Here is a 24,927-nt window from a genome sequence, read left to right on the forward strand (position 1 = left end):
TATCAGTCTACCCTGGGTAAGCACTTTGTATCAACCTTGTCCAACCTTTACAACAGTACTGTTTTCTCCACTGACTAAAGTAACTTTGCTAAATACAGGTCCATTTGACTCTCAAATCTATGCTCTCTGTTCTGCCTCTGTGGGTACAGATCAAATTCCCTGTTTGGACAATGTATCAATGAACTGGTATTTTATTCAACCCAATATCATACAATACTTACTTGGAACAATGAGTCAGTGGCTGAGAACTGGAAATCTATGTTAATTGAGAGTTTCTCCTTTAAGGGTGAAAAGCACAAGCATCAGATACGTGCATTCTCAAAGAAATATTATGGATGTGTCTAAACTGTGCAATCAGTGTTAATCAGATTAACTTTTTTCTTTCAAATTTCCTTTTTATTCTAAGTTGATAGCCCTTTCCTCATTTTCTTTTTAATTCTAATTAAGAGTATAGCCTAAGTATACCTTGTAAATTTTCTAGCTGAGAGTTCAGTACCAATGATGGAGTCCAATGCAAAAAGCAGCAAAGGCTGCAAATCACAAATAAGTCAGAAAACCACCACAGACCAGTGATGATGCATACCTCTCTGGTGGTGGTGATATCTGAGGGTTAAGTTGATGACTCTGAACACTGAGTCTGCCTGGAAAATTTCCTTCAGTTATCAAGGCTACGGAAGAAAATATTAAAACAGGACACCAAACCATTTTTCCCCTTCCCACTGAGCATTTATTTTATAGCTTTTGCATCAGGTAATCAACTGAAACACTTCAACAACAGAAAGCTGGCAGAATGTTAAGGAAAAGGAGTGATTATCTCTCCAACAGATGTGACAAAATGGTTTCAAGTTGGAAACAGTATTGCATAAATGAATCAACTGAACAGGGGAGGGGGAGAAAAGAGAAAGCAGAGACAGAGGAAGGAGTGAGCATCTTCCAACATGGATTGTGAGGGAAAAAAGGCACTCTTCAGCTGTCTGTGTATTTATAAAATAAAAGTCAAAATATACAATCCATGTTTGTCAAAATTACATTCGACACTGCTTTAGAGATGCTCACACACCTGACTCTCAACAGAAAGCTACAGAGGCTGTCTGAAAAATCAGATAGACAGCACCAGTGTGTCTAAACCATAGGCTTACCAGTGATGTGTTTTAGAGATCATCACCATCAGGGTCCTTTTATAAACAGTACTGCAAAGGTCACAAAGCTGCATGAACTTAAATTATAGGATAAGTCTAACTAACTGATCACCCATTTCAAGCTTTACAGTTCCCACTCCAGGAAATCAGAAAGCAAGCTCCACTCCAGAGGAGCTGAATTGGCAGTGCATCTGAAACAGGGTTGCTTTTTCCCCTAAAAGGCTGCCTGAGCAGCAGTTTAGTTGGCATCATCTAGCAGCTTTGCATAGGGTAAATGGATGCAAAAATTTAACAGCAATTGCCTTGCTTCCTCTCAAAGCAAATGGCACTAATTTATGAAGAGGCAAATTTTCAACTCATGAAGTAGAAGCACCTGGGCCTCTTAAAGACAAACTTCATAAAAGGTTACAATACCGGGTGCTTCTCATAATAAAGGATTCTAGGACCATAGGTGTGTTTGGGAATGATCAATGGGAAAACCCAGATAGATGGTTTACACAGATGTTCTCTACGTAGAATTTGAATATAAATTAAAATACCAACTAGGCATTTGGGAACCAGCCTTTAGTTAAATCCTCTAGTGCTTTTAGAATTTTTATTTCATTTTATTAGAAAAAGAGAATCGTTGTCTACAAACTATTTTCTTTCTAACTATGCAAATACAATGAGCAAATCATCTGCAATACCAAAATACTGTTTGTAAACCAGTGATGGCACTAACAATTTTAGGAATCTCTGATAGGACATATATTGAGAAAGAGCAACAGTAGACTTCAAATTATAGGCATTAACAGAATTTTAAGAATAAAAAATAAAATGCAAAGTTTAAAAGTCAGTACGTTTTTCTCTGATTTTCAGTAATTTAAATCCAATCATCAGGAATTCAGAAGCACCCAATATGTTCAAAGTTGCACAAATGCGTATGGATAATAGAAAAGTAATCCCCATGCAATATTTTAAGTGTTGCTGTCAGATATATTTAAGATACTTCACAGATTAAAGCTGGGTAAAATCAAAATATACCCTCCCCATTACATTTTAAAACAGTCACAATAATTTATCAACAGTTGCCATTTCACAGCAGTTAGAAAACAGGAGTTGATACAAGTTGAACAAAAAGGTACTTTTCCCTCTTTTAGGAAATAAACATATATAGATATATATATGTACACATACACACATAACATTATCTTTTAAAATTCAAAGTGGTTAATTTGCTTTTGTATTACAAAAAAAATTTTTTCCCCTATGTTCAAAATACTGAAAAAGCGCAAAGGCTGAAAAAAGAAAACCATATTTGCCACTTTAAAAAAATACATTATCGTCTCAGTGGTTCTATTTATTTGATTATAAAGTTAGGTATTATAAGCATTCTGCACTTGTCAGATTCCTAGGACTGTATTGGACCACATGGAATTAAATCTAACCCTTCCTCAGTCTCCAGGAAGGCTACTTCTAACCCACCCTAAAACATGATAGCATAAATGCCCCTATTCTGAACTGTTAAAACTGGGAAAGAAAACATGCTCACCTGGAAGCAATCGAAGTTTATGAATACGTGGGAGAGACCGCTTGAATCAGAAAGCTATTCTTTGGATATTGTTAGGAGCTTTTTTTGGAAGTATATAAACTCTTTTAGGCCACTAGAGCACAGATTCAAAAGTGATTTCTCCATAAATAATAAACTGTTACAGGGGTTGGTAAAGTACAACCCATGGACCATATCTGGCATGTCACCTGTTTCAGTAATAAAGTTTCATTGGGACACAGCCACACTTATTCATTTATGTGTTGTCTATGACTGCTTTTGTACTGAAATGGCAGAGTTGAATAGTTGTGAAGGAGACCAATGGCTTACAAAGCCTAAAATAGTATTTACTCTTTGAACCTTTATAGAAAAAGTTTACTGACCCCAGATCTAGTGCACTATGTGCTACTCTAGTTACCTAAAAGAGTTGATGCACTTCAAGAAGATTTTTAGCTGGACTCCAGGAATAACCTCCATACCAGAGTTCCTTAGCAGATAAATGTCAGATGCCCCACCCTGAGGTGGTGCTTTACTTTTGGGCAAGGAATTTTGTATATGTTTTCAACAAATACCTGTAAAAGGTTATTAAATACACAAAAAAGAAAGCCAAATAAGAAAAGTATGCCTGTTGATATTCTCTTAATATTGTCCTATTATTGGGGGGAAAGAGTGCTACGATGACTCCATCAGCTTCCTTTAGCTTTCCTTTAAATTTGTCCACACGTGTCTTTTGATAAGTAGTGCTCCCTTCTTCTTCTATATAATTAATAACCTTTAAAGCAACCTGCCTAAAATGCTTACATAGTTTGGTGAGGCCTTGTTCGGGGGTATTTATTTAAACTAAACATATTAAAGATTATCATTTTAGAAAATGTTTCTAAAATTCTTTATCTCTGCTACTCTAAGAAGTGTGGAAGAAGGTAAAGAGCACACAAGGAAATCAAACTCTGCAAAATACACCTTAAAAACCAGAGGTATAAAATAGCTACCCTTTCTGGATGGTAATGTAAAATAAAAACAGAAGAATCTTCCAAATTTGAAGAGCAAATTTTCCCCTGCCCTGAGTCAGCTAATGAAATCTTTTTTCAAACAGGGAACCTCCTGAACTTAAGCAGCTGCTCATGAATTTCTAAGAGTTCACAGGTGTTTCAATATTTCAATAGTTGTTGAAACAGGGAAGATAAAACACTGAGAAGATATTTATTAAACACAAATTTATATCAAGATTAACGGTTTTTTCAACCAGCTTATAAGTGGACTTTTCTCTTTCTTTGTTAAAAAACGAATGGTATGAAATTATATGTTAAAGATGTTTCCATAATACCTTACATTTATAGGGCACGTTACAGTTTTCAAAGTGCTTTCACATGCCATCTCATTTAGTCCTCACAACACCCCTGTGAGGTAGGTACAGCAGGTATTATCCTCATTTCAGGATGAGGAAACTGAGGCAGAGAGAGGTTAAGTGACTTGCCCAAGGTCACACAGCTGATCAGTGGCAGAGCCAGGACAAAAATCAAGTTTTCTGACTCTTCATCTAGTACTCTTACCGCTATAACTACTGCCTCCAATTATGAATAATGTACTGTGTATCAAAATTGAAAGGTTATTGAAGTTCATTTCAGTGATGTCTTAACAGTAAGGTTAAATGAGAAATACAAGAACAGTAGGTCTGATGGTTTTACTTGACATAATAAAATCGGTGCAAAACCACTTTTGTCTAATTACTTATAACCTTTTGGTCCAAATACATAAAATATGCAATATTTACAGCATTTTCCTTTTTTTTTTTGTAAATGCAATGCTTTAAAACACATTATAAAGCACCTTAGTAAAAATAGTCTACAAGTAAAAGTACAGAAGAAGTAGGAAAATCCTACCCATACCACAGCTCACTAATGGAGTTATAATATGGAGTCACCGATACCTCAGTTTACAGCTTTACAAATAATCCATGGAGAAACAAATACTAAACTTACTTTTTTGATATTAATGTGTGGAAGCCTTAACTAGAACATCAGGCAAGGTCAACATTCTTTGACGCGTTTCCCCAATCCTAGATACTGGGGAGACAGGAATGAGAAATACTGCTTTGATTCTTTTTACAGTGTTAATAATGGTTTAAACTGATTTTTAACACTAATAATCACTTTTTAAAAAGTAAAATGACCTACATAAACATGGGCAGTTTTAACTACAGCAGAAATATTCTTAGCAAATGTGATCAAACATTTCAGTAAGTTTCATGGGACATGATTCACAAAAACAAAGTACACACTGCCAAACAGTTAATAACACTATCCAGTAGAGGTGTATCACCCAAACCTCCAGGTGAAGGTGGAAGTAGCAAATGGATTCATCTTCGTTCATGGTTAGTTGAAAAAAATGCTTTATCAAAAACAGAGTATCAGAACTTTTTCTGAAATTGTATTTCAGTATTTAGCCTTCAATTAGACCTGCTATGTGTTTATTTTAGGTTTTGTCCAGGAAGGAAGGTATAACTCCCACCAAAATTTAACCAGGGGAAAAAAAAAAAAAGGCTGAAACTTAAACTTCCTAGAGCACTGACACATCAGCCAGAATCTACTTCCTTGACGCCACTGTCTGTATCCTACCTCAGCTCAATACAAACTGTCTTATACCCCCATCAGCAATCCAAGCTGTAGAACTGAGAACTAAGGTGAAGACAGGGTCAAAGTTGTAGTTCAAGAATCTAACTGCCACACCCTGTACTCAGTTTGACTTAGGGTAAATCTTTTCATAGAAAAAGTTTTGTGCGAGGATGTAGAGGTCTCCATCTTTTTCTCGAACAGCATGGGCTCTGATGAATTGGAACTGCTCCAGTGCAAACTCATAGAACTCATTCTCCATTTTCCAAATGTCAGATTGTTGTAGTTTTGCAATGGTTTGTTTAGTAGGGAGTTTCTTCTCTGTAGTTTTCCTAAGATGAGATTTCTTTCCTACTTACAAAGGAAAAAGAGAAAAGGTAAATAAATTATGAGAACACACAAAAGATCAATGCCTGTTTATTTGAAGAGATGGTTTAAGTTAATATGCCACATGGAAGAGCAGGTAACATAATTGTTTTGTCTTAATATCATTCAGGCAAAAACAGGGCTCTAATCTATATATAGAATTGTGATTTATTCCTTCATAATTCAAATCTTTACCCTTTTTGAAGACTTAATGAGATGTCAAATAATAAAAGTAAGAATCTCCACTTGGTAAAGCGTAGGCTGTCACCTTGCATGCTGTATTCTCAAATGCTTGGTGCTCTGACTAGTTGTTTTTAAAGATATGATAAAATACTTATTTTCAAACTTCGTGTTGATTTCTTGTAACCTATTCTCTATACCTAAGTGTTAAAAGCTAGAGCATATGCATACTCTAGGAAAAAGTTCCTCTGATTGTGTCTAACCAAAGAACAGAAAAAAAAAAAAAATCAGAATTAGATTGGACCAGCACGGTCTCTTTCAGATAGGTAATACTGTCGTGGCTGCTGAAGCACACTTTTAGGAGCACTACAACAGACACAGCACAGGATAATTATCAACGTGACTCAGTCTCCCCATCCTACGCCTACCTAAACAGCATTAGGCATGTCTAAAGGGTGCAATGCATGGTGGGCATTACTGAATATCACACATTTCTAAGGCTGGCTCTGGAGTTTGTATCTTTCCACTACACCTACAATGCCTTTTAATGCTCATCTCATGCATGTTTATTCATTCAAAAAATATTTAATGAACACCATCTGTGTGCCATGTATTGTTTTTTATTGAAAATGGTGAGGAGAAACAGACAATATACCATCCTTTCTGGAGTTTTACTCAACAAACTTCAAATCACACATATTTTACAAGCGGCAAACAAAGTTAAGGACAGCTTTAAAAAGAAACCCATCCTTTATATACCTGTACGATAGAGTTCTGTAGCACCCCTGAAGAACCGGGGCAAAGCTGCCTCCAATAACATGATAAAATCTTCAAGCTCTTCAGTAACTCCCACCAGAAAGTATTCATTAACTAGGTTATACTTGGCTTGATCCATAGCCCACCTGCTTCCCACATTCCTAAAACCAAAGAAAAGGAATAAAAAACCTGGTTGTGAAATCTACTAAGTATTTTTGATGGCTTTGATACTGTATATTACGGAAAAAACAGATAAACACATGTCCATCCAAAGCCTTAATGCCCTTTTATTAATGTCCTTTGGGAGGCACACCTGTTTTTAATTCCCTTTGCCTCTGTCCCCAGTTTCTGCTTAACTATGCAGGGCTAATTCAGATTTTACTAGGGGACACTTAATTTGAACAGTGTATATAGATATAAAAAAGTACATATATATCCTCCCATCTGATTTAGTATGGGTGCATTTAATTTTTGTTAACTGCAGTTGACCCTCGAACAACACAGGTTTGACTTGCACAAATATCTTTCAGTAGTAGATAGTACAATACTACCTGGACCATGGTTGGTTGAATCTGCAGATCCAAGGAACCGTGTATACAAAGGACCAACTATAAATTATACTGGGATTAACTCCCACCTTGTTCAAGGGTCAACTGTACTCTAAACCTCATTCATTTTAAGAGCTCTCTAGGAAGTTCTAAGCAACTTTGTGTAGTGATTATCTTAATTTATGAGTTTAGGTTTTTCTGATATTTCTTAAAAATAGAAATAGGATAAGAAATGGCTCTGCTAAGACTCTTTTATTTTTACTTTTTGCATTGTCAGCTAATGGCTCTTAATAGAAATTTGGCCCTAAACTATGCCTTTGGGTTCTTTTTAGCACTGACATTCCCTAATCCTAATTCCAAGCTCTGCCTTTAAGCAGTGTGATACTGAGCTGGTGACTTCACCTTTCTAAGCTTGTTTTCTCAGTCATTAAAAAGCTGGGGTGGGCGGTGGGTGGGTGGGAAAGTAAACTGAGTTGATTTCTAAGGTCCCTCCCAGTTCTAAGAATCTATGAAGCATACTAAAGACGTTCAATTAAAATTTCCTTAGTAACATCCAATGGAGAAATATACTCCTAATTGTTCTAAGGTGAGGGTGGCAAACTTTTCTTATAAAGAGCCAGAGAGTAAAGCCCAAGATGGGCTTTGCAGGTCATATGGTCTTGGTCACAATTACTTAACTCTGCTCTTGCAGTGTGAAAACAGCTGTAGACAGTAAGTAAACAAATAGATGTGGTTTTTTCCCAATAAATCTATTTATGAAAACAGATGACGGGCCAAATTTGGTGTCCAGGTTGTAAATTACTGATCCCTGTTGTAAGGAAATGATTAAAAATTGAGACGATTTCTTTCTAAGCTTCCAATTCGTCTTTCGTTATTACAGTTGACCTTTGATCAACATGGGGTTTAGGGATACCAACCAGACCCAACTCCCATTCCCCAGTTGAAAATCTGCATATAACTTTACAGTCAGCCTTCCATATCCCCAGCTCCATATCCGAGGATTCAGCCAACCATGGATCGTGTAGTACCGTAATACATATTTCTTGAAAAAAAAATCTATGTCCAAGTGAACCCACGAAGTTCAAACCTGTGTTGTTCAAAGGATCAACATTATACTTTGATATAATCTACTGAGTAGGACCTTAAGGTTCACCATAATCTAATACTATATCTCAAATAATGACAGTAAGAACAGAAGGCATCCCTTATATCTCTTATGGTTTTAAGGAAGATACTAACTTTGAGTGTGTTCCTGTTTTTTTCTACTTTTCCTATTAAAATGATAGATTAGAAGAAATAAATATGTACCATTATTTTTTCAAACTCAAAACTCAGCACATTCTGAGCAAATAAACTCTATTAAAGATAAACTATCTTTATTTTACCTTGGCTTCTCTCAAAGTCAAATCAGTTTAACAGTAAAACCTGCTAATAATTTACCTACTAAGCCTCTTCTTGATCTAAAAATGGATGGTTAAACAATAAGCTTAGGAGCAAATGAGGTTTATGAAAGAACCCCTGACCTCTAATTAAGAACACTGCTAGAACACAGCAAGACACATAACACCAAAAATAAACAAAAAAATGCAAAAACCAGCATCTGAGAAATCACTGCAAGCATGTTACACACGAAGAATCTTTTTAATACACTTAAAGGAACTAAAAACTAGGTATTACTTAATGACATGCTATTTTTGGTCTGGTCTTTCACGAACTTCCTCATACCCAGCCCTTGACTAACACACCCATCCTTGTGAAACACAGATTCTAGAGGTAGTAAGTAGATCATTGATTGAAGCTAACTTTATCTCCCTACCAGCATTCTGAGCTGTGGCCACAGAAGAACGGGATTTGAAGCCAGAGCTTCTCTGGAGCACAGTCTGAGCCGCCCTCAGCTACACATTCATCAAAGGTCTGGAATAAAGACAAAGCAGCATATGTGAGCGGTAAACCAGAGCCTCACCTATTGAATATCTTAATTTGCTAAGTTATTAAATAAATGGCAGCAGTGGGTGGGACGAGATAGTGAATTAAAACGATAGGTTACAAAAACATACTTGAGCAAAGCTGAAGCAAAAACATACTGAGCAAAGTCAAACATGGATTTTTCTCCCATCTTTGTTTTATGCTAATGTTTATAAGAATTCTTTTACTATATGAATGGAACATCCCCCAGATAACAATTTGTCCTTGAAATTAAGTACTGGTTTTGGTTGAGTTTATGTATTTATATTTTCTATCCCCTTACCAAAGTAAATTAAATAAAAACAAAGTTAAAGATACTCTTTGTGAAATAATTATTTGAAAAGAAGATAAAGTAGAACTACATTTACGTCTTCTCCCCTTTTCTCACTGCAACAGACAAAAAAATCACTGTACAAAGCAAAAGTCACCCCAGATACTTATGACTTGCATGCTCTCCTCTCCAAACACATCTACCTAAATTAATTAAAAGGGAAAGAGACTCACAGGCTATGGATCTAAAATTAAATCAACTTCACTTTCTTGAGTACTTACTGTCTGTCACAGGCATTTTTTACAGGAGGCATTATCTATTTGAAATGACATTAAGACTCCAGAGAACACGCTTAGGAGCTCAGGCTGTTGGAGTAGACATAAATACCACCTGTTATTTCTGAGAAGAGGGAGCATGTAAGAGTAGAAAGAGAACATATCCAGAGTCCAGACTCCCGAGTTTCTAGAACCAGGTTTGACCCTATTTTGGGCAAGTCTTTATGGCCTCCAAATCTCACTTTCTAATCTATAAAATTAGATAAATTCAAAGATCCCTTTCAATCAAAAAGCTATTTAGAATAGGACCCCAAATCCTTAGATCTGACTATGGGTAGAGGTATAGTGGAATAATTACCTTTATTCTGGCAACATTTAAGAGGCAACAGCGAACTGCAGCCCACAACTGATTTGCCCATTTCTTTTACAAATGACCATCACTATGATACAGGAAAAAGATCTATGACTTGGCTTTGAATCTTGAACCCAAAAAACTTAAGTTTTGTGTTAGTTTCCTCATCTAAAAAAAGGAGGACATAATCTTACTATGAGGAAGAAATAAAATCATGGATGTGAAAGAATCTGCCACAAAGACTGGTTCACTGTAGGCATTCAATAAGCAGGGTGTGTCTACGTCTGTCTCTCTCTCCCCACCTCTCCTCGCTAATAGTCAAAAACAATGCTTTGTTGGTCTTGTTCTCCTTGACCTGCACAGCATTTGTCTGTTTCTCTGAACACTCCCCTTTTTGGCTTTTTGTTGCTTCTTTGTACCTTTCTGAATGTACTATCACTATCTTCTTTTAAGGCATATTTTGGTCCTTCTACCAAGTATGGAAACTCAGCTGTCTTTTCTTACCCACTCCCTTCCTTAGCTTATTTGCACTTCCTTGGCTTCATTTATAATTTCTAGGCAAAAGACTTCCAAATCTCTCCCCCCAGATCCATCAGTTTTTATCTATCTTCTGCTACCTAGAGTGAGTGCCTTTTCATTTGAATTTCCAGTATTACTTCATATTCAATATTTCTAGCAATAGGACAACAATGCCCCTTGTAATGCAGACTCAAGATCTCAGAACATTTCTTAATTTCTCCTCTCCCTTACCTAACATCCTTGAGGTAATGTCTTTCCAATCCATCTTTTTTTTTTCTTCAATCTTGCTTCCATCAGGATCTAACAATGTCATCTCCCCATTCTTGCAATCACTTCCTAACTGGGCCCCTTCCCTCCCTTCTTTCAATCTGCTCTTTGACTACTTAGTCTAAGTGGTCACTTAGACTAAGTAGTCACTTCTAACATCCTCTACTCAGAAAACTTCAATAGCTTCCAATATCTTTTAAAAAAGAAAAATACAAACTCTTTATCCTGGCTTTAAAGAATGCTTCATACTCTGACCTCAGTGTGCAAGTCTAGCCTTATCTCTATGTATAACTTCCATCTTTACCAGATTAACCTGTTTTATAGTTCCTCAAGCATGTCATATGTACCTGCAAATCTATATATTTTTGCTGACTACATTTTCTTCCTCTGAAAGTGCCTCCCTTCACCAATCTAGTTTACATGAAGACTATCTTTCCAATGACTACTCTGGCCTAAAGTCACTCATTTTTTTTCAAACTCATATAAATTAATTACATACTGCCTTGTAATAGCCAGCTTTTAGGATCCTGGTATGTATATCTATATATACATCTTTATCAAAAGAACTTGCTTCATGTATGTTGGAAAAAAAAATGTATTATGTTCTCTCTCCTGAACTACAGAAAAAACTTCTTGGAGGGATCATGCAGTATGCATTTATGCCCTCCACAGCATACAATATATTGTTATACCAATTGTTTGCACAACCAATACTTGTAAATGGCTGGAAAGACTGCACTTTGGAGATTTTGCATGAGAATTAAAGGCACAATTCTAGTTGAGATGAAGACAGGGCAGTAAAATTGTTTCATGAAGCATTTTGATAGTTCCTTAGAGGTCTCTCAAATTCTCTTAGGATTCCCGCTCCCCCAATACACACACACACACACCACACACACACACACACCCCCCCCGTATCAATCTATTTTTTTAAGTGAAAACATCTCAGTTTACACTTAAGACTCAATCAATCCCATTTCAGTGGCCATTACATTATTTCTGAAATTTATTAGATGCTCTGATTTTGATTTTCTAAAAAGTGGTTTTATTATCATTTATGCCAACTTGTAGCTCATAAAAACAAAATAACCTATGTATCTATCTCCACCATGTCTCAGGTTCCAATAAACCAAGTGGTGATATATCAGAAGGTTTCTGATTTCATGCCTAATCAATTTCAAACAAATCCTAAATAATAGTATGGTACTTCTGAAGCTCAGAAGAGGTACTCTCTGTCATTATACCTCCATCTGAACAGAGTATCAGATAGAAAAGAAATGAATTACTAAGGCATTGGTGGGTGAACTCACAAACTCTATCACTGTGGTGCACATGTGAGATTCAAAGACATTAAAAAGATTTTGCTTAAATGTACTGGGTCGGCCAGAAGGTTTGTTTTTTCCGTAAGATGGCTCTATTGGCACTTAGTTGTCTTTAATTTCATTTGAAACAATTTTGTTAGATTGTATTGTGATAACTGTCATATCAGCGTGCATTTACAGAAAACTTATAAGAATTTGTGAATTTCTGTGTAGCCATTTTAATATTGAAGATGGAAGGAAAAAAGCAACATTTTCGGCATATTATGCTTTATTATTTCAAGAAAGGTAAAACGCAACTGAAATGCAAAAAAGATTTGTGCAGTGTATGGAGAAGGTGCTGTGACTGACTGAATGTGTCCAAAGTGGTTTATGAAGTTTTGTGCTGGAGATTTCTTGCTGGACAATGCCCCACGGTTGGGTACACCAGTTGACATGGATAGCAATCAAACTGAGACATTGAGAACAATCAACGTTATACCACGTGGGAGACAGCCAACATACTTAAAATATCCAAATCAAGTGCTGAAAATCATTTGCATCAGCCTGGTTATGTGAACACTTTGATGTTTGGGTTCCACATAAGTGAAAAAAACCTTCTTGACTGTATTTCCGCATGCTATCCTCTACTCAAACATAACAAAAATGTTCTGTTTTTAAAATAAGTTGTGATGGGTGATGAAAAGTGGATACTGTACAATAATGTGGAATAGAAGAGATCGTGGGGCAAGCAAAATGAACCACCACCAACCACACCAAATGCTGGTCTTCATCCCAAGAAGGTGATGTTGTGTACATGGTGGGATTGGGGGGAAGTCCTCTATTATGAGCTTCTTTCGCAAAATCAAACGATTAATTCCAGTAAGTACTGCTCCCAATCAGACTAACTGAAAGTAGCACTCGATGAAAAGCATCTGGAATTAGCCAATGGAAAATGCATAATCCTTCATCAGGATAACATAAGACCACATGTTTCTCTGATGACCAGGCAAAAACTGCTATGGCTTGCCTGGGAAGTTCTGATTCATCAGCTGTATTCACCAGACCTTGCACCTTTGGATTTCCATTTATTTCAGGTTTTACAAAATTCTCTTAATGGAAAAAATTTCAATTCCCTCTAAGACTGTAAAAGGCACCTGGGAACAGTTCTTTGCTCAAAAAGATAAAAAGTTTTGGGAAGATGGAATTATGATGTTGCCTGAAAAATGGCAGAAGGCAGTGGAACAAAACAGTGAATACACTGTTCAATAAAGTTCTTGGTGAAAATGAAAAATGTGTCTTTTATTTTTACTTAAAAACCAGAGGAAATTCTTGGCCAACCCAATAAGAAAATAGGATATTAAAAGAGGCTGCAGTATTAAAAGTTTCCACAGAGTCACTATATGGACAAATTTGGGAATTTAAATATCCACTATTAGAATTAAAACTGATTAATGAATAAGCATGCGGGATGGCTATTTTGACCCAGGTTCTCTAGTTAGCCAACTCCTACTTCCTGTGTTCTAAAATGCTAAAAGTAATTTAGTATTTCAAACAAAATCTGTAGGTAATCTTCAAGTTTATTTTTGGACAGTAGTTTAAAATCTGCTAGCCTACTCTGGCAGTCTAAAAGTTACCACCAAAGTCCCTTCTTCCCTTCTTCCACAGTCACAGAGTTTAGCCTCTCTTGCAGTTAGGTGTGGCCATATGACTAAGTTCTTGCCAGTGGAGTGGGGGCAGAAGTGATGTAAGTTCTGAGTCACCTGGTTAAAAGGAAACTGGTGGGCCTCTAGTTACCTCCTTCCCATGAGTTGGGAGGCAGGTGTCATGGTGTCCCAAATTCAACCGAGCACATAAGGACAAGCCCCTCAAGGGTAGCAGAGTAGCAATATGGCAGGAACCTAGCTCCCTGAATGACAGCGTGGAGCAAAACTGCTCTAAGATCCTGGGCCCCTCACCTTTGTACGTATGACTGAAAAAATCCACCTAAACGTTTTAATTTCTTTGTTTTAGAAGCTTAGCATCTACCCTAATTCACCTGCCAAACACTTTATTAGACAATATAAAAGTAGAAAAACAGTTTGGGTTTTGCCTCCTTTAGAGTTCCTTCTTATAATTTGGCAGAGTTTTCACTCATATCAACTTAAAAGAAATGACCCAAAGATGGCCAACAGCAAGGGAGATGCAAAGAAAAAACAACAACAACAACAACAAATAATCAAAAACTGGTGAACATACATAAGTATGCTAGATCTTAATGTATAACAGAAATTCTCCTATTTCTTTATGAATATGTGATGCATAAAGGAAACCAAGTATTTCCTAGTGAGAGAAATCAAGTTAAAACCCAATACCATCTTTACTACCTACAACTTGATGAATCAATCCACTGACATCTTAATCAAGATGAACTGCTCCACTGACTCCAACAGTGACATTAGCCCTTGGGCCTCTCTACTCACATCACAGAAGAAGACTGTCACTCAAATACTGGCCACCACACTTTTCCCACTTGTTTGCTAACTTCTATTCGCCTTCTCCTAAACATTTCGGCCACATTTCAGGAACAGAATTTTCTATAAATAAATGTTTTTCTCCTGTAAAACTTCTTCTTAAAATAGAAAGCAAAAACAAAAAAAGAAATAAAAACTCTCCAGATCTCTTCCTCTTCCACAAAACCCAGTTCAGTACACCAGAGAAACAAAAAGTTATGATCAGCTTTTTCACTTAAACACCACCTATGCTTAGAAAGAGCAATTCTTTGTGAACCAGATACAAATGTGTTTTTTTGTTTTTTTTTTTAAATTTATTTATTTATTGTATTTTTTATTTATTGGCTGCATTGGGTCTTTGTTGCTGTGTGCGGGCTTTCTGTAGTTGTGGACAGCGGGGGCTACTCTTCATTGCAGTCCGCAAGCTTCTTACTGTGGTGGCTTCTCTTGCTGCGGAGCACGGGCTCTAGGCATGCGGGCTTCAGTAGTTGCGGCACGTGGGCTCAATAGTTGTGGCTCACAGGCTCCTCCTGAGTGCAGGCTCAGTTGTTGTGGTGCATGGGCTTAGTTGCTCCGTGGCATGTGGGATCTTCCCAGACCAGGGCTCAAAGCCATATCCCCTGCCTTGGCAGGCAGATTCTTAACCACTGTGCCACCAGGGAAACCCTGATACAAATGTTCTTAAAAGCATGAAATATCAAAATAGTCTTTAGACTATTTAGATTATTAGTTTAAATATTTAATTCTTAGAATTGAAGGTTAAAGTAATTAAATAAAATTTGATGCTTGATAGTGATGGCAATTATATTTACATTCAAACCCTTTTCTACAAATGCTCTTGCTTCATATTTTATATAGAAAACTGAAGCTGAGAGTGAGCTCCCTTGATTCCTGCTTAGATAAAAGCTTATCTGCATCTGTAGCCCCTACTGCCCTAATCTTTAAAAAAGTACTTCCACCTATCTTTAAATACCCTTCTTGCTCCCTTCTGAGACCCTGCTTCATCAGTTTTCCTCCAGTTTCTTCTATCTTTACCCCTTGCTCTCTTCAGATATACTAATATGCCCAAGTATCTGTCATCCTAATGAAACATTTGTCATGTTTTTTGTTCCTTTCAAAGCCAAACTTCTATCTCAAAAGCAGTCTTTCCTCTCGGCCTTAACTTCATCTCACGGTTACTCTTCAACCCTCTGGATTCCACTTAAACACTTTTTCTGATCTTCCCATTGACAAATCTAAGGGAGTTTTAAATTCTCATTTCACTAACATCTTTGCAACTGAAATTATCTTTCCATGCATTTCAAGGACTTGCCAGGTTTGTCTTCTGATTCTCCAACCTCAGTCTCCTTGGTGTGTTTCCCTTCCTCTGCCTACACCTTAAATGTCGTCATTCTCCAGAGCTACATATTGGCACCTCCCCCTTCTTCTTCCTTTTTCATTTGGTCCTCTCTTTATTCCCTACATGTCTCCCAAGTGCAATTTCATTCAATCCCTTGTTTCAATTCCCAACTAATGTTGATAACTGCCGAATCTATGATTAAGTTCAGATTTATTTCTTGAGATACAAACACATTTCTAGTAGATATTTCCATCTACTTATACATAACTAAAAATAATGTCCAATTCGAACTCATCATCTCTTTCTTCAGCTCCATTACAATGGACTTTTCTTCCCATTTTCTCTCTTTTGGTGAAAAGAGCCACCTGTAAAGCAGTTCGATCACAAGTCCAGGAAGATGACAGGGCAAGGCTGACTCTAGGTTGCACCTTTTACTGAGACAGAGAAAACTGGTCTACAACAAAAAGTTATCTAACCTTTAAATATGAACTGCAAACATACTGTATTGCTTTCCTGTGGTGCTTTTTACATATAAAACAATTTCTAAGCAAACAGTAATAAGTTCTCAAATGCCTTTGTGTAAAATTCATGTTCCATAAGCAAACCGTGGCCAGGGGATTATGAATTGCTATGGGCTACAGGAACATGATTTTGAAAGCCAGTGGTAGGATCAGGTAGTGGCTAAGTATGGAATTCTTCTAACCTCATTAATATCTTTTATAAGTTACCACATATTTTTAGGTATAATATTCTGAATTTATTATAATTCCTATAGCTGTCAAGTCTAGTTAATTTAGAGTAAGAAATACAAAAAGCAAACGGGTAGCAATTGTGATCTCTGGGATCAGTGCGAACTTCTTAAGAAAAAACTGATTCTCCTTTAGATTGTTATTTACAGCATGTAACTCTACACTCCATAAGTATAGCCCTTTTGGTGTTCTGCTAATAAAACAATAATTAATAAAATGCTTAATAATCTATAGGATAGTACAAAACTGAAATATTCATAAGATAAATATTTACATATTTAGAAAATGTGAATGATGAGAATTATGGGTATAGTTATTTGGAAGCTGAAAGAAGGCCTGAGAGACAAACTACTCAAACTTGGGTATTTAGTTAATGCTTTCTCAAAAGTGTGCCTGCCACTTGAGAGAAAACAACTCACAGCCTTAGCAGCCCCGTGGTTCTCAACTGGAGCTGTTTTCACCCCCAGGTGATATCTGGCAATGTTTGGAGACATTTTTGGTTCTCACAAATGGCGGGTGTAGGGAAGATGCTACTAGGTAGAGGTCAGAGATGCTGGTAAACATCCTACAGTGTATAGGCACCCCCTCACAATGAGGAATTATCTGGCCCAAAACAACAATGGTGTCAAGGTGGAGAAATCCTGTGGGAGCCAGCCAAGCTTTCAAGCAAAAAAATATAAAAATTTATTTTTACTTTATCTGTCACCACACGCCTGACAGTTTCCCAATACTTAAAAGACTTTTCTGATGAGATCAGTGGTGATATTAATCAATGAATTTTTGATATTGTATAATAAAATGTGCCAACACTTGGAAGGTCCACATAACTCAGGGAACTAATGCGTTCCAAATGACCAATACATGATGCTAAAAAATTATGCTTGGTTAAAAAATCCATTCAAAGTATAAAGTATATCAGTGGATTTTAATGCAGCAGAACATTAAAGGTTTCAGATTCCACACTTCAATAACTTTAAGAAACTACTACTTGTTAAGTTTTAGTGTAATATTAAAGAAGAATATCCACAATATTCTGAAAAGGCTATTAAAATACTCCTTTTTTTAGTTACATATCTGTGTAAAGCTGAATTTTCTTCATATATTTCACCAAAAGAACGTACTAAATAGACTGATTCGGCAGCAAACATGAAAATCCAGCTGTCTCTATTAAATCAGGTGTTTTAAAAATTTGCAGAAATGTAAAATGCCACTATTTATACCTTTTTTTGAAAATGGTTATTTGCATTAAAATACATTATTTATGTTACCATAGTATGGTCTCCTACAGTTATTATTAAATTAGTTAATATTTCAAAAATTTCTCAGTAAATTGGCAGATTTACTGATATTGGTAAATGTCAATAGATATAGATATAGCCCACATAGATAAAAGCTCTCTGGGGGTCCTCAATTAAATGAGTAAAAGGCATTCTGAGACTGAAAAGTTTTAGAACCACTGATTTATATATCATAGTTCTTGAATGCTGACCTTTGGATCACTAAATATCCCTATCTTCCAGGTATTGGGACAGAGATTAAATTAGGCAAAACTCTAGTTATAGAGTTTGAAAAATAGAGTATTTGAACTCTCCCAAATAAAACAAATGTAATGTTCTTTACAAGATCAACTGAAAGTTACCACAAATGTACGCATATGACTAAAATGGCTTTGAAATTATTGACAGTGTAACCAGAAATTGGAAATGAAGCCATTGCAAGGTACTTCCAACCTTAGCCTCTGGCAAGTATCTCCTACATCATCACAGCCACTTTTTAATCCCTGCTATCTTCAAATACCCTGCGATTTTCCAAAATGTTATATGCCACAAAGTCTTACCAACTTTACAGATATGAATTTATTAATGAAACTCTTGCCAGTTAAAGATATTAAGGAATTACTTGCAATATAACAACTTCATTTAATTCATTAGGTGTCAGAATGTTATCAACATTTGTCATGAGAAACAAACCAAATTATTAAAAATGTGTGTTTCAATATGTTTCAAGACCGAAAAGGTCTATTTGCCTAACACAAAACAAAGTAATTCTTTATTTTGATAAAGCATTTGAAGACGGCCCTGTCCTCATGAGAATTAAGGTAATGCAACAGTATTTTGCGGATGTTACTATCATTAAATCTAAATGAACAGGTGTATTAATATGTATTTTATAATGACATAAAAAAAAACAGAACCAAAAAACCAAGCCCTATCACCATTAGGGTGAAGAATGGTTAAATCTTCAGGCTGGAAAGAGCATATCTACCTAAAACTTTCAAAGATGAAAGGGAAATTATGTTAAAATATCTGTCTGGGTTTTTCTGTGAGCACTGAATATACAACTTTGGAATGTCTTTCACATAAAATATAGAGTGACATGTTGCATTCCTTTCCTCCTTTTTCAAGGGTATAGAGAGGTTAAGACTGAGCTCTGGAATTAGAGTGCTCGGGTTTAAATTCCAGCTCTACCATTTACTGGTAGTATAACACCTGGCAAGGTACTTAACCTTTCTGTGTCCCAGTTTCCTTATCTGTAAAATGGACACAATAACAGCAACTATCCCATAAAATTGTTGTACAGGCCACCTGAAAAAATACATAATGTGTCTTAAAACAGAGCTTGATACACAATAAGCACTCAATAGATGTGAACTATTATTGTTGTTATATTACGTATTATTATTACCTAATTCCCCAAACTACATAGGATGGTAACTACAACACCATGGTATCCAAGGCTGATGTGACAAATGGTGGATGGAGGAGTCTACGTGACTGTGAATCTTTTCCTTACCAACATTAACATTCCTTTAGTAGAAGGAGGGAGATGGATACTAACAATTCAGTAAGAGCTAAAATGATAGGGCTAAAATTAAAAAAGAAAGTTGTTAGCATTGGAGTAAATTTAGAAATAACTAAATAAATTCTACACTAGTAGGTCACAAAAGTCATTAGAGTTTACAAAATTTTGCAGAGTCTCCATAATAATATATGTTTTTTTCTAGAAGATTAAATAATACTAAGAGATGAGTGGATACTGGAAAAAAGGATACTGTTTGAATCAGTACCTTCTGCCTAAAGCTCTGAATCTAAGGAAAGAAAGAGCAAATAGTAGAAAACAGAAAAAGGTAAATAAAACAAACAAAAAAATTGCCTTCTCATGTGACAGAGGGTACCTCCAACTTAGAAAAAAATTAACTGCTGGATGTTAATTACTATAATACATCAAGTATCCAGCATCACCACTATGCAACACTTTAGGTTTAAAAGGTGCACTATTCCCTCACTGAGCCATTTGCTAAGTGCTTACAGATAAACTAGGCACCATACTCATACTAGATATGGGGGAGACAAAGGTGAATGAAATACAGCTCCTGCTTCAGGAAGTTCACAGCCTTCTGAAGGAGACTTACATGTAAACAAATAATTCAAGTACCACAAAATAAGTATTAAAAAAATAGCAATTTGAATGGGGTGCTCCGGGAGCTTTGAAAGGGACACAGCTAACTGCCAGAAAAGACTTTATGAAAGAGGTAACATTTGAGCTGGATCTTAAAGGTGAACAAAGAGTTTTCCAGGGTAAAGGAGAGACATTTTAAATATAGGAAACAACATGTGTGCAGAAAGTATGAAGTAGTAACTTTGGAGGATGGTGACCTTTCAGGTGGCTGAGGCAGTGGGTGTCTGAGGGGAAAATGAGGCAGGAGGAGGTCTCAGGCTACGTCAGACTGCGTCTCCTGTGCCTCGGGCAATCCTGTGAGCCATGAGATCCCAGTAAAGGCGTTCCACCAGAACAGTGACACAGTTTGGGTTCTTAGAAAAACAAGTCTGGGGCTACTGGGGAGGATGCACTTAAATAGAAGACAACTCAAATCTGAACCTGTTCAGTAAGAACCCTGTTAAGCTATTATTCTCATCTTGCCTGAAAAAATAGCTGCTTTAACAAAATAGTGTCCCTAAACAGATGATCACAAATCAATGTAAAATGCCACCATCAAGATTAAGAGAATCAAACTATATACACAAACATATCATACTGATGAATTATTAGAGCGATCTCACAGAAAATTGTTAAATAGGACTATATAATAAAACAAATATTCATCTCTGGAACAAAAGTAAAATATTTTTTAAAAGGACAAAATATTAAATATACTCCAAGATATCAACTACAAAGTAGTTTTACTTTTGCTTCTTCATACTTTTGGGTTCTTCTGAAATTTTCCACAATAAACAAGTAATGTGTTTATAATAATTAATAACTTTTAAGAGAATTCACTGTTCACTGCATTTCATTAACAATTATCTTTATAAAAAATCCTAAAACTAAAATATTACCTTTTTGTCTCCCTGTTTTCGTCTTCTTAACCCTGGTCTATAATCATCTCCAAATCTCAGAAAGTAATAGTAAGAAACTAGCCTCTCGATAGGATCCCTTATGACATTAATGTAAATTGGCTTCTTCTTCACGCCAAATCTGAAATAGAACAAAATTTAAAAGGTGAAATTGACACTTTCATTCTGTTTGGGGTGTCCTGAAATTATAAATTTGAGGTATTAATTCTATATGGAAAAAACATGAATTAATTTAAATAAATTAGAGTATGTGGAGATTAGGGAATATTTTATGATTATTTATATTACAATAAAGTAAATAAGAAATAAGAATTTTAAGATTACAGCTGAATATAAACAAGAGAAGGGAAAACTGAATGACAATTTTAAATTTTACTGGAAAGAATGACATAGAACATTTCAATTTAACATAGCAATTCTTATTTCTGGCCCACCAAACTAGATAAACATTATCAATGTATACAGCACAAGTCCACACAAGTGTTACCAATTGAGCCTATCTTCTGTGATGCTAATGTTAATGACAAGATAGAAGTGAAAGACATTGTCTTCAGCATTATTTCCTTAGGGAATGACAGACAGTTGAAGCAGCACAGGAGTTTACTTTAGTAACCCCTGCAGATCCTGGAGTTGTCTAGCTGGTTCCAGTTCTAATATCCTCACTTATCCCAGCCTTAAACCTTAGCGTTATCCTGACTCTCCTTTATTCTTCCTTTAGCACAGTTACCAGCCCTTCTGATTTCTCCTGTTGTAGGCTCTCTCACAGCTTTGACCTGTCTTCAACACTTCCTTTCTTGTCACAATTGCCCGCTTTGCAGTCCTCCTGCTTGGATTACTGCAATAATAATATTTGGTTTTTTTGCAACCAGTCTCTCTCCCTTTCAATCTACCCTCATACCAATTCTCAAGTGATATTTCCTAAAACACCATTTATTAGACCACTCTTCTTAGGAACCTGAAATACCCCTACTGTTTATGTTGACATCAAACCCAAGCTCCTTTGCTTGGTTGTTAATGTCTGCTTGCCTTATTCATCTAACTTTATTTTCAACTCTCCTCAAACAAGAACCCATCTATAAGTTCCAGTTGGGCCCACCTCTTCTACTTCCCGCCAATATATCACACTTACTCCTATTTCTCCTTACATGCCTTTGTTCATTCTTAACTAGAATGCCAGTCTCGTTTTCCTATTCTTTCTTTCTATTACATTCATTAGTAAAGTACTTTTCTGTGTACCGAATATATGCCAGCTACTATTCTAATATTAGGAAAACCACCGTGAAAAAAAAAAAAAAAGACAAAATTCCTTGTCCTTCTGGAGTTAATGTTCTACCTGGAGGAGACAAGATATAAACCAATAAATAAGTAAATATGTTAGATGGTAAAAATACGAAAGAGAGAAATGATGCAATGAAGGGAACAGGGAGAAGTGGGAAGAGTACAATTCAAAACAGGGTTTTCCAGGGAGGCAGCACTATTATTATGTGATGAGAAGAGAGCCATGTAGATATGTAGGAGAAAGCGTTCCAGGAAGATAAGACTTCCAAGCATGAAGCCCTGATGCAGCTGAGTGCCAGGCATTTTTGAGGAATAGCAAGGAGGTCAGTCTGGCTACAGCAGAATCAGGAAGGGGATAACAAAACAGAGTGAGTGGGGAGATGGGGGTGGTGGTGGAGGAAGTGCAGGTCATGTGGGCCTTGTAGAGCACTATGCATGCCAGGAGGGAGGCCCTCCTGAGTCGGCAGAGAAGTGTCACGATGTGGAATCTAATGTACAGCATGGTGACCATAATGAACGAGACTGTACTGTATACTTGAAAGTTGCTATAAGAGTAGATTTTAAATGTTCTCACCACCACCACAGCAGCAGCAGCAACAACAAAACGGTAATCATGTGAGGTGAGGATGTGTTAGCTGACCTTATTGTGGTAAGCTTCTCACAATATATATGTATAGCAAGTCATCACATTGTACACCTTAAACTTACACAATGTTATATGTCAATTATATGTCAATAAAGCTGGAGGTGGAAAAGGCTATCGGCTGTTGTTTTGGAATAAACTGAAGTGGGCAATAACAAAATCTTGTGAAGTCTAGGAAGTCTTCCTGATGACTCCAGCATAGAGCACTATCTGCTTTCATTGGACACCCGCACCCAGGAGCTATTGCTATCAGACAATTTTGCTCTTGGCTTGTCCTGCTAGTGTTTCTCTTACACATGTTTTCTCCCCAATAGCATTATAAGCCACTTGAGGGTAGGCACAGTGTTCAATACTTTCTTTATATACTTCACAGGGCCTAGGAATCACAGTGAGAAATAAGTAAGCTTAAGTGAAAGTTGCTTATTCTCTTGACCAATCTTGATATATTCACTTGTCTGTCCACAGAAACCCTCACTTCAGCTAACTGCTTATAACTTAAATTTTCCTTTTTACTAAAATCTTTTTTCAAAGGCACTAAAAAGCACGCAGCTAACCTAACCAGCTTCACATTTTCCCCTTACTTCTGCCTTACAATAAATGTCTTACACACAGCAGGCATTCTATAAATGTTTTATACTAAATTCTTAAACAAATGAGTAGTTAAGAGACCACAGAAAAGAAAAAAGCAACGTGCCTGGATATAATGTGATTCTTTCAGCCTCGGAATTATTGAAAATTAACTGAACAGGAAGTTCCTAACTTACAAACAGGCTGTGTTCTATAAAAACTGCTTTGTGTGTAAAAAGGAGTCAACTCTCCTGAATTCTAGTCCTTTTCTCACCATTAAGTAAGTGTAAGTCTAAGTCACTAAAATCCTTTGTACATATGGAAATACTGAAAACTACAAAGAACTTTCTGGTAAAACACTGTTATATTAAATTTGTGGGACTTTTCTGGTGGTCCAGTGGCTAAGATTCTGTGCTCCCAATGCAGGGGGCCAGGGTTCGATCCCTGGGCAGGGAACTAGATCCCATATGCTGCAACTAAGAGTTCACATGCCACAGCTAAGACCTGGTGCAGCCAAATAAATAAATAAATATTCAAAAAATAAATAAAATACACTTGTGAGTTGGTTAATTAGAACTTGGGACGTATTTCTTCATTGAACTCATAAACCAAGAAAACCAACAATTCGGTAAAAAAATTTTCACAAATTTCTAAAGGAAGAAACAGTATTGTTGCCAATATATGGTACTTCCAAATGAGGTATCAGAGTAGAAGCTCCACGAGGGCACGGAACAGTTTCTCTCCTGCTAGTGGCTTTAATCAGTAGTGTACAGCACGATGTCAGACAGGTGTTGGACATGAGAATGAGGCTGACCAGACTATTGTGCATTGGGCACTTACCAAAGCCTTTCTGTGGGAGAGCACACTTACAAGTGAGGAGAGAGTAGGGAGGCATCAGGAATCCATACACGGTTGCTGCCTCAGCTGAGAGAGCTGAGTCTTGCAACAGGAATCTAAAAGGGGAAAGCACAGGGCAGCGGGGCCCTCACTCCATTCTGAAGACTGGGATTCCCTGGGGACCCCCTTCATCACCTCCATTATTAGCCCCTGATCCACCTGAGTGATTCCCTTGGCATTATCTCCTCCCAGAACACCTCCTCCCAACGTCGCCTCTTTTTTTTTGCTTTTTCCTAGTCCCTGACATGTGGACCAGATAGCAATTCTTACCAAGCAAAAGTGAAAGGGGATATGGTACTTGACAAAACTCTCTGGCTATCTGGGAAAAGACTTTATGGGGCATGGCTTTGGGTGGCACTTATATTATACAGGAGTCATGATTTTAATGAGATAACCTATGTGAACATATTCTGAAAATGGATAAGACCTGTTATTTATAAGTTAGGGTACGGCTGTCTAGACATGGAGGCAAGGAATTATAACTGAAAATAGGCATGATAAAAATAGAACCGGGCCATTCAGCTTAGTTAGTTA

At 36.6% G+C, this 24,927-nt stretch overlaps 1 protein-coding gene across 2 annotated transcripts in view; it reads right to left on the reverse strand.

Annotated features, from left to right (window-relative positions):
* Nucleotides 1-702: 702 nt before the first annotated feature.
* Nucleotides 703-24,927, reverse strand: part of HS2ST1 (heparan sulfate 2-O-sulfotransferase 1) — a 207,603-nt gene continuing 183,378 nt past the window's right edge. Inside the window, exons 4-7 of one of the 2 annotated variants that reach the window (XM_057713944.1) lie at nucleotides 20,991-21,129; nucleotides 8,943-9,040; nucleotides 6,582-6,739; nucleotides 703-5,630 (exon numbers count right to left, since the gene is read on the reverse strand). In XM_057713944.1, coding sequence (XP_057569927.1) covers nucleotides 5,401-5,630; nucleotides 6,582-6,739; nucleotides 8,943-9,040; nucleotides 20,991-21,129 — 625 coding nt within the window. In that variant the 3' untranslated portion in view covers nucleotides 703-5,400. The remainder of the gene's footprint in view (nucleotides 5,631-6,581; nucleotides 6,740-8,942; nucleotides 9,041-20,990; nucleotides 21,130-24,927) is intronic. The other variant, XM_057713953.1, reaches the window with a different exon arrangement.

Source organism: Hippopotamus amphibius, chromosome 1 (assembly GCF_030028045.1).
Source record: "Hippopotamus amphibius kiboko isolate mHipAmp2 chromosome 1, mHipAmp2.hap2, whole genome shotgun sequence".
NCBI lineage: Eukaryota > Metazoa > Chordata > Mammalia > Artiodactyla > Hippopotamidae > Hippopotamus > Hippopotamus amphibius.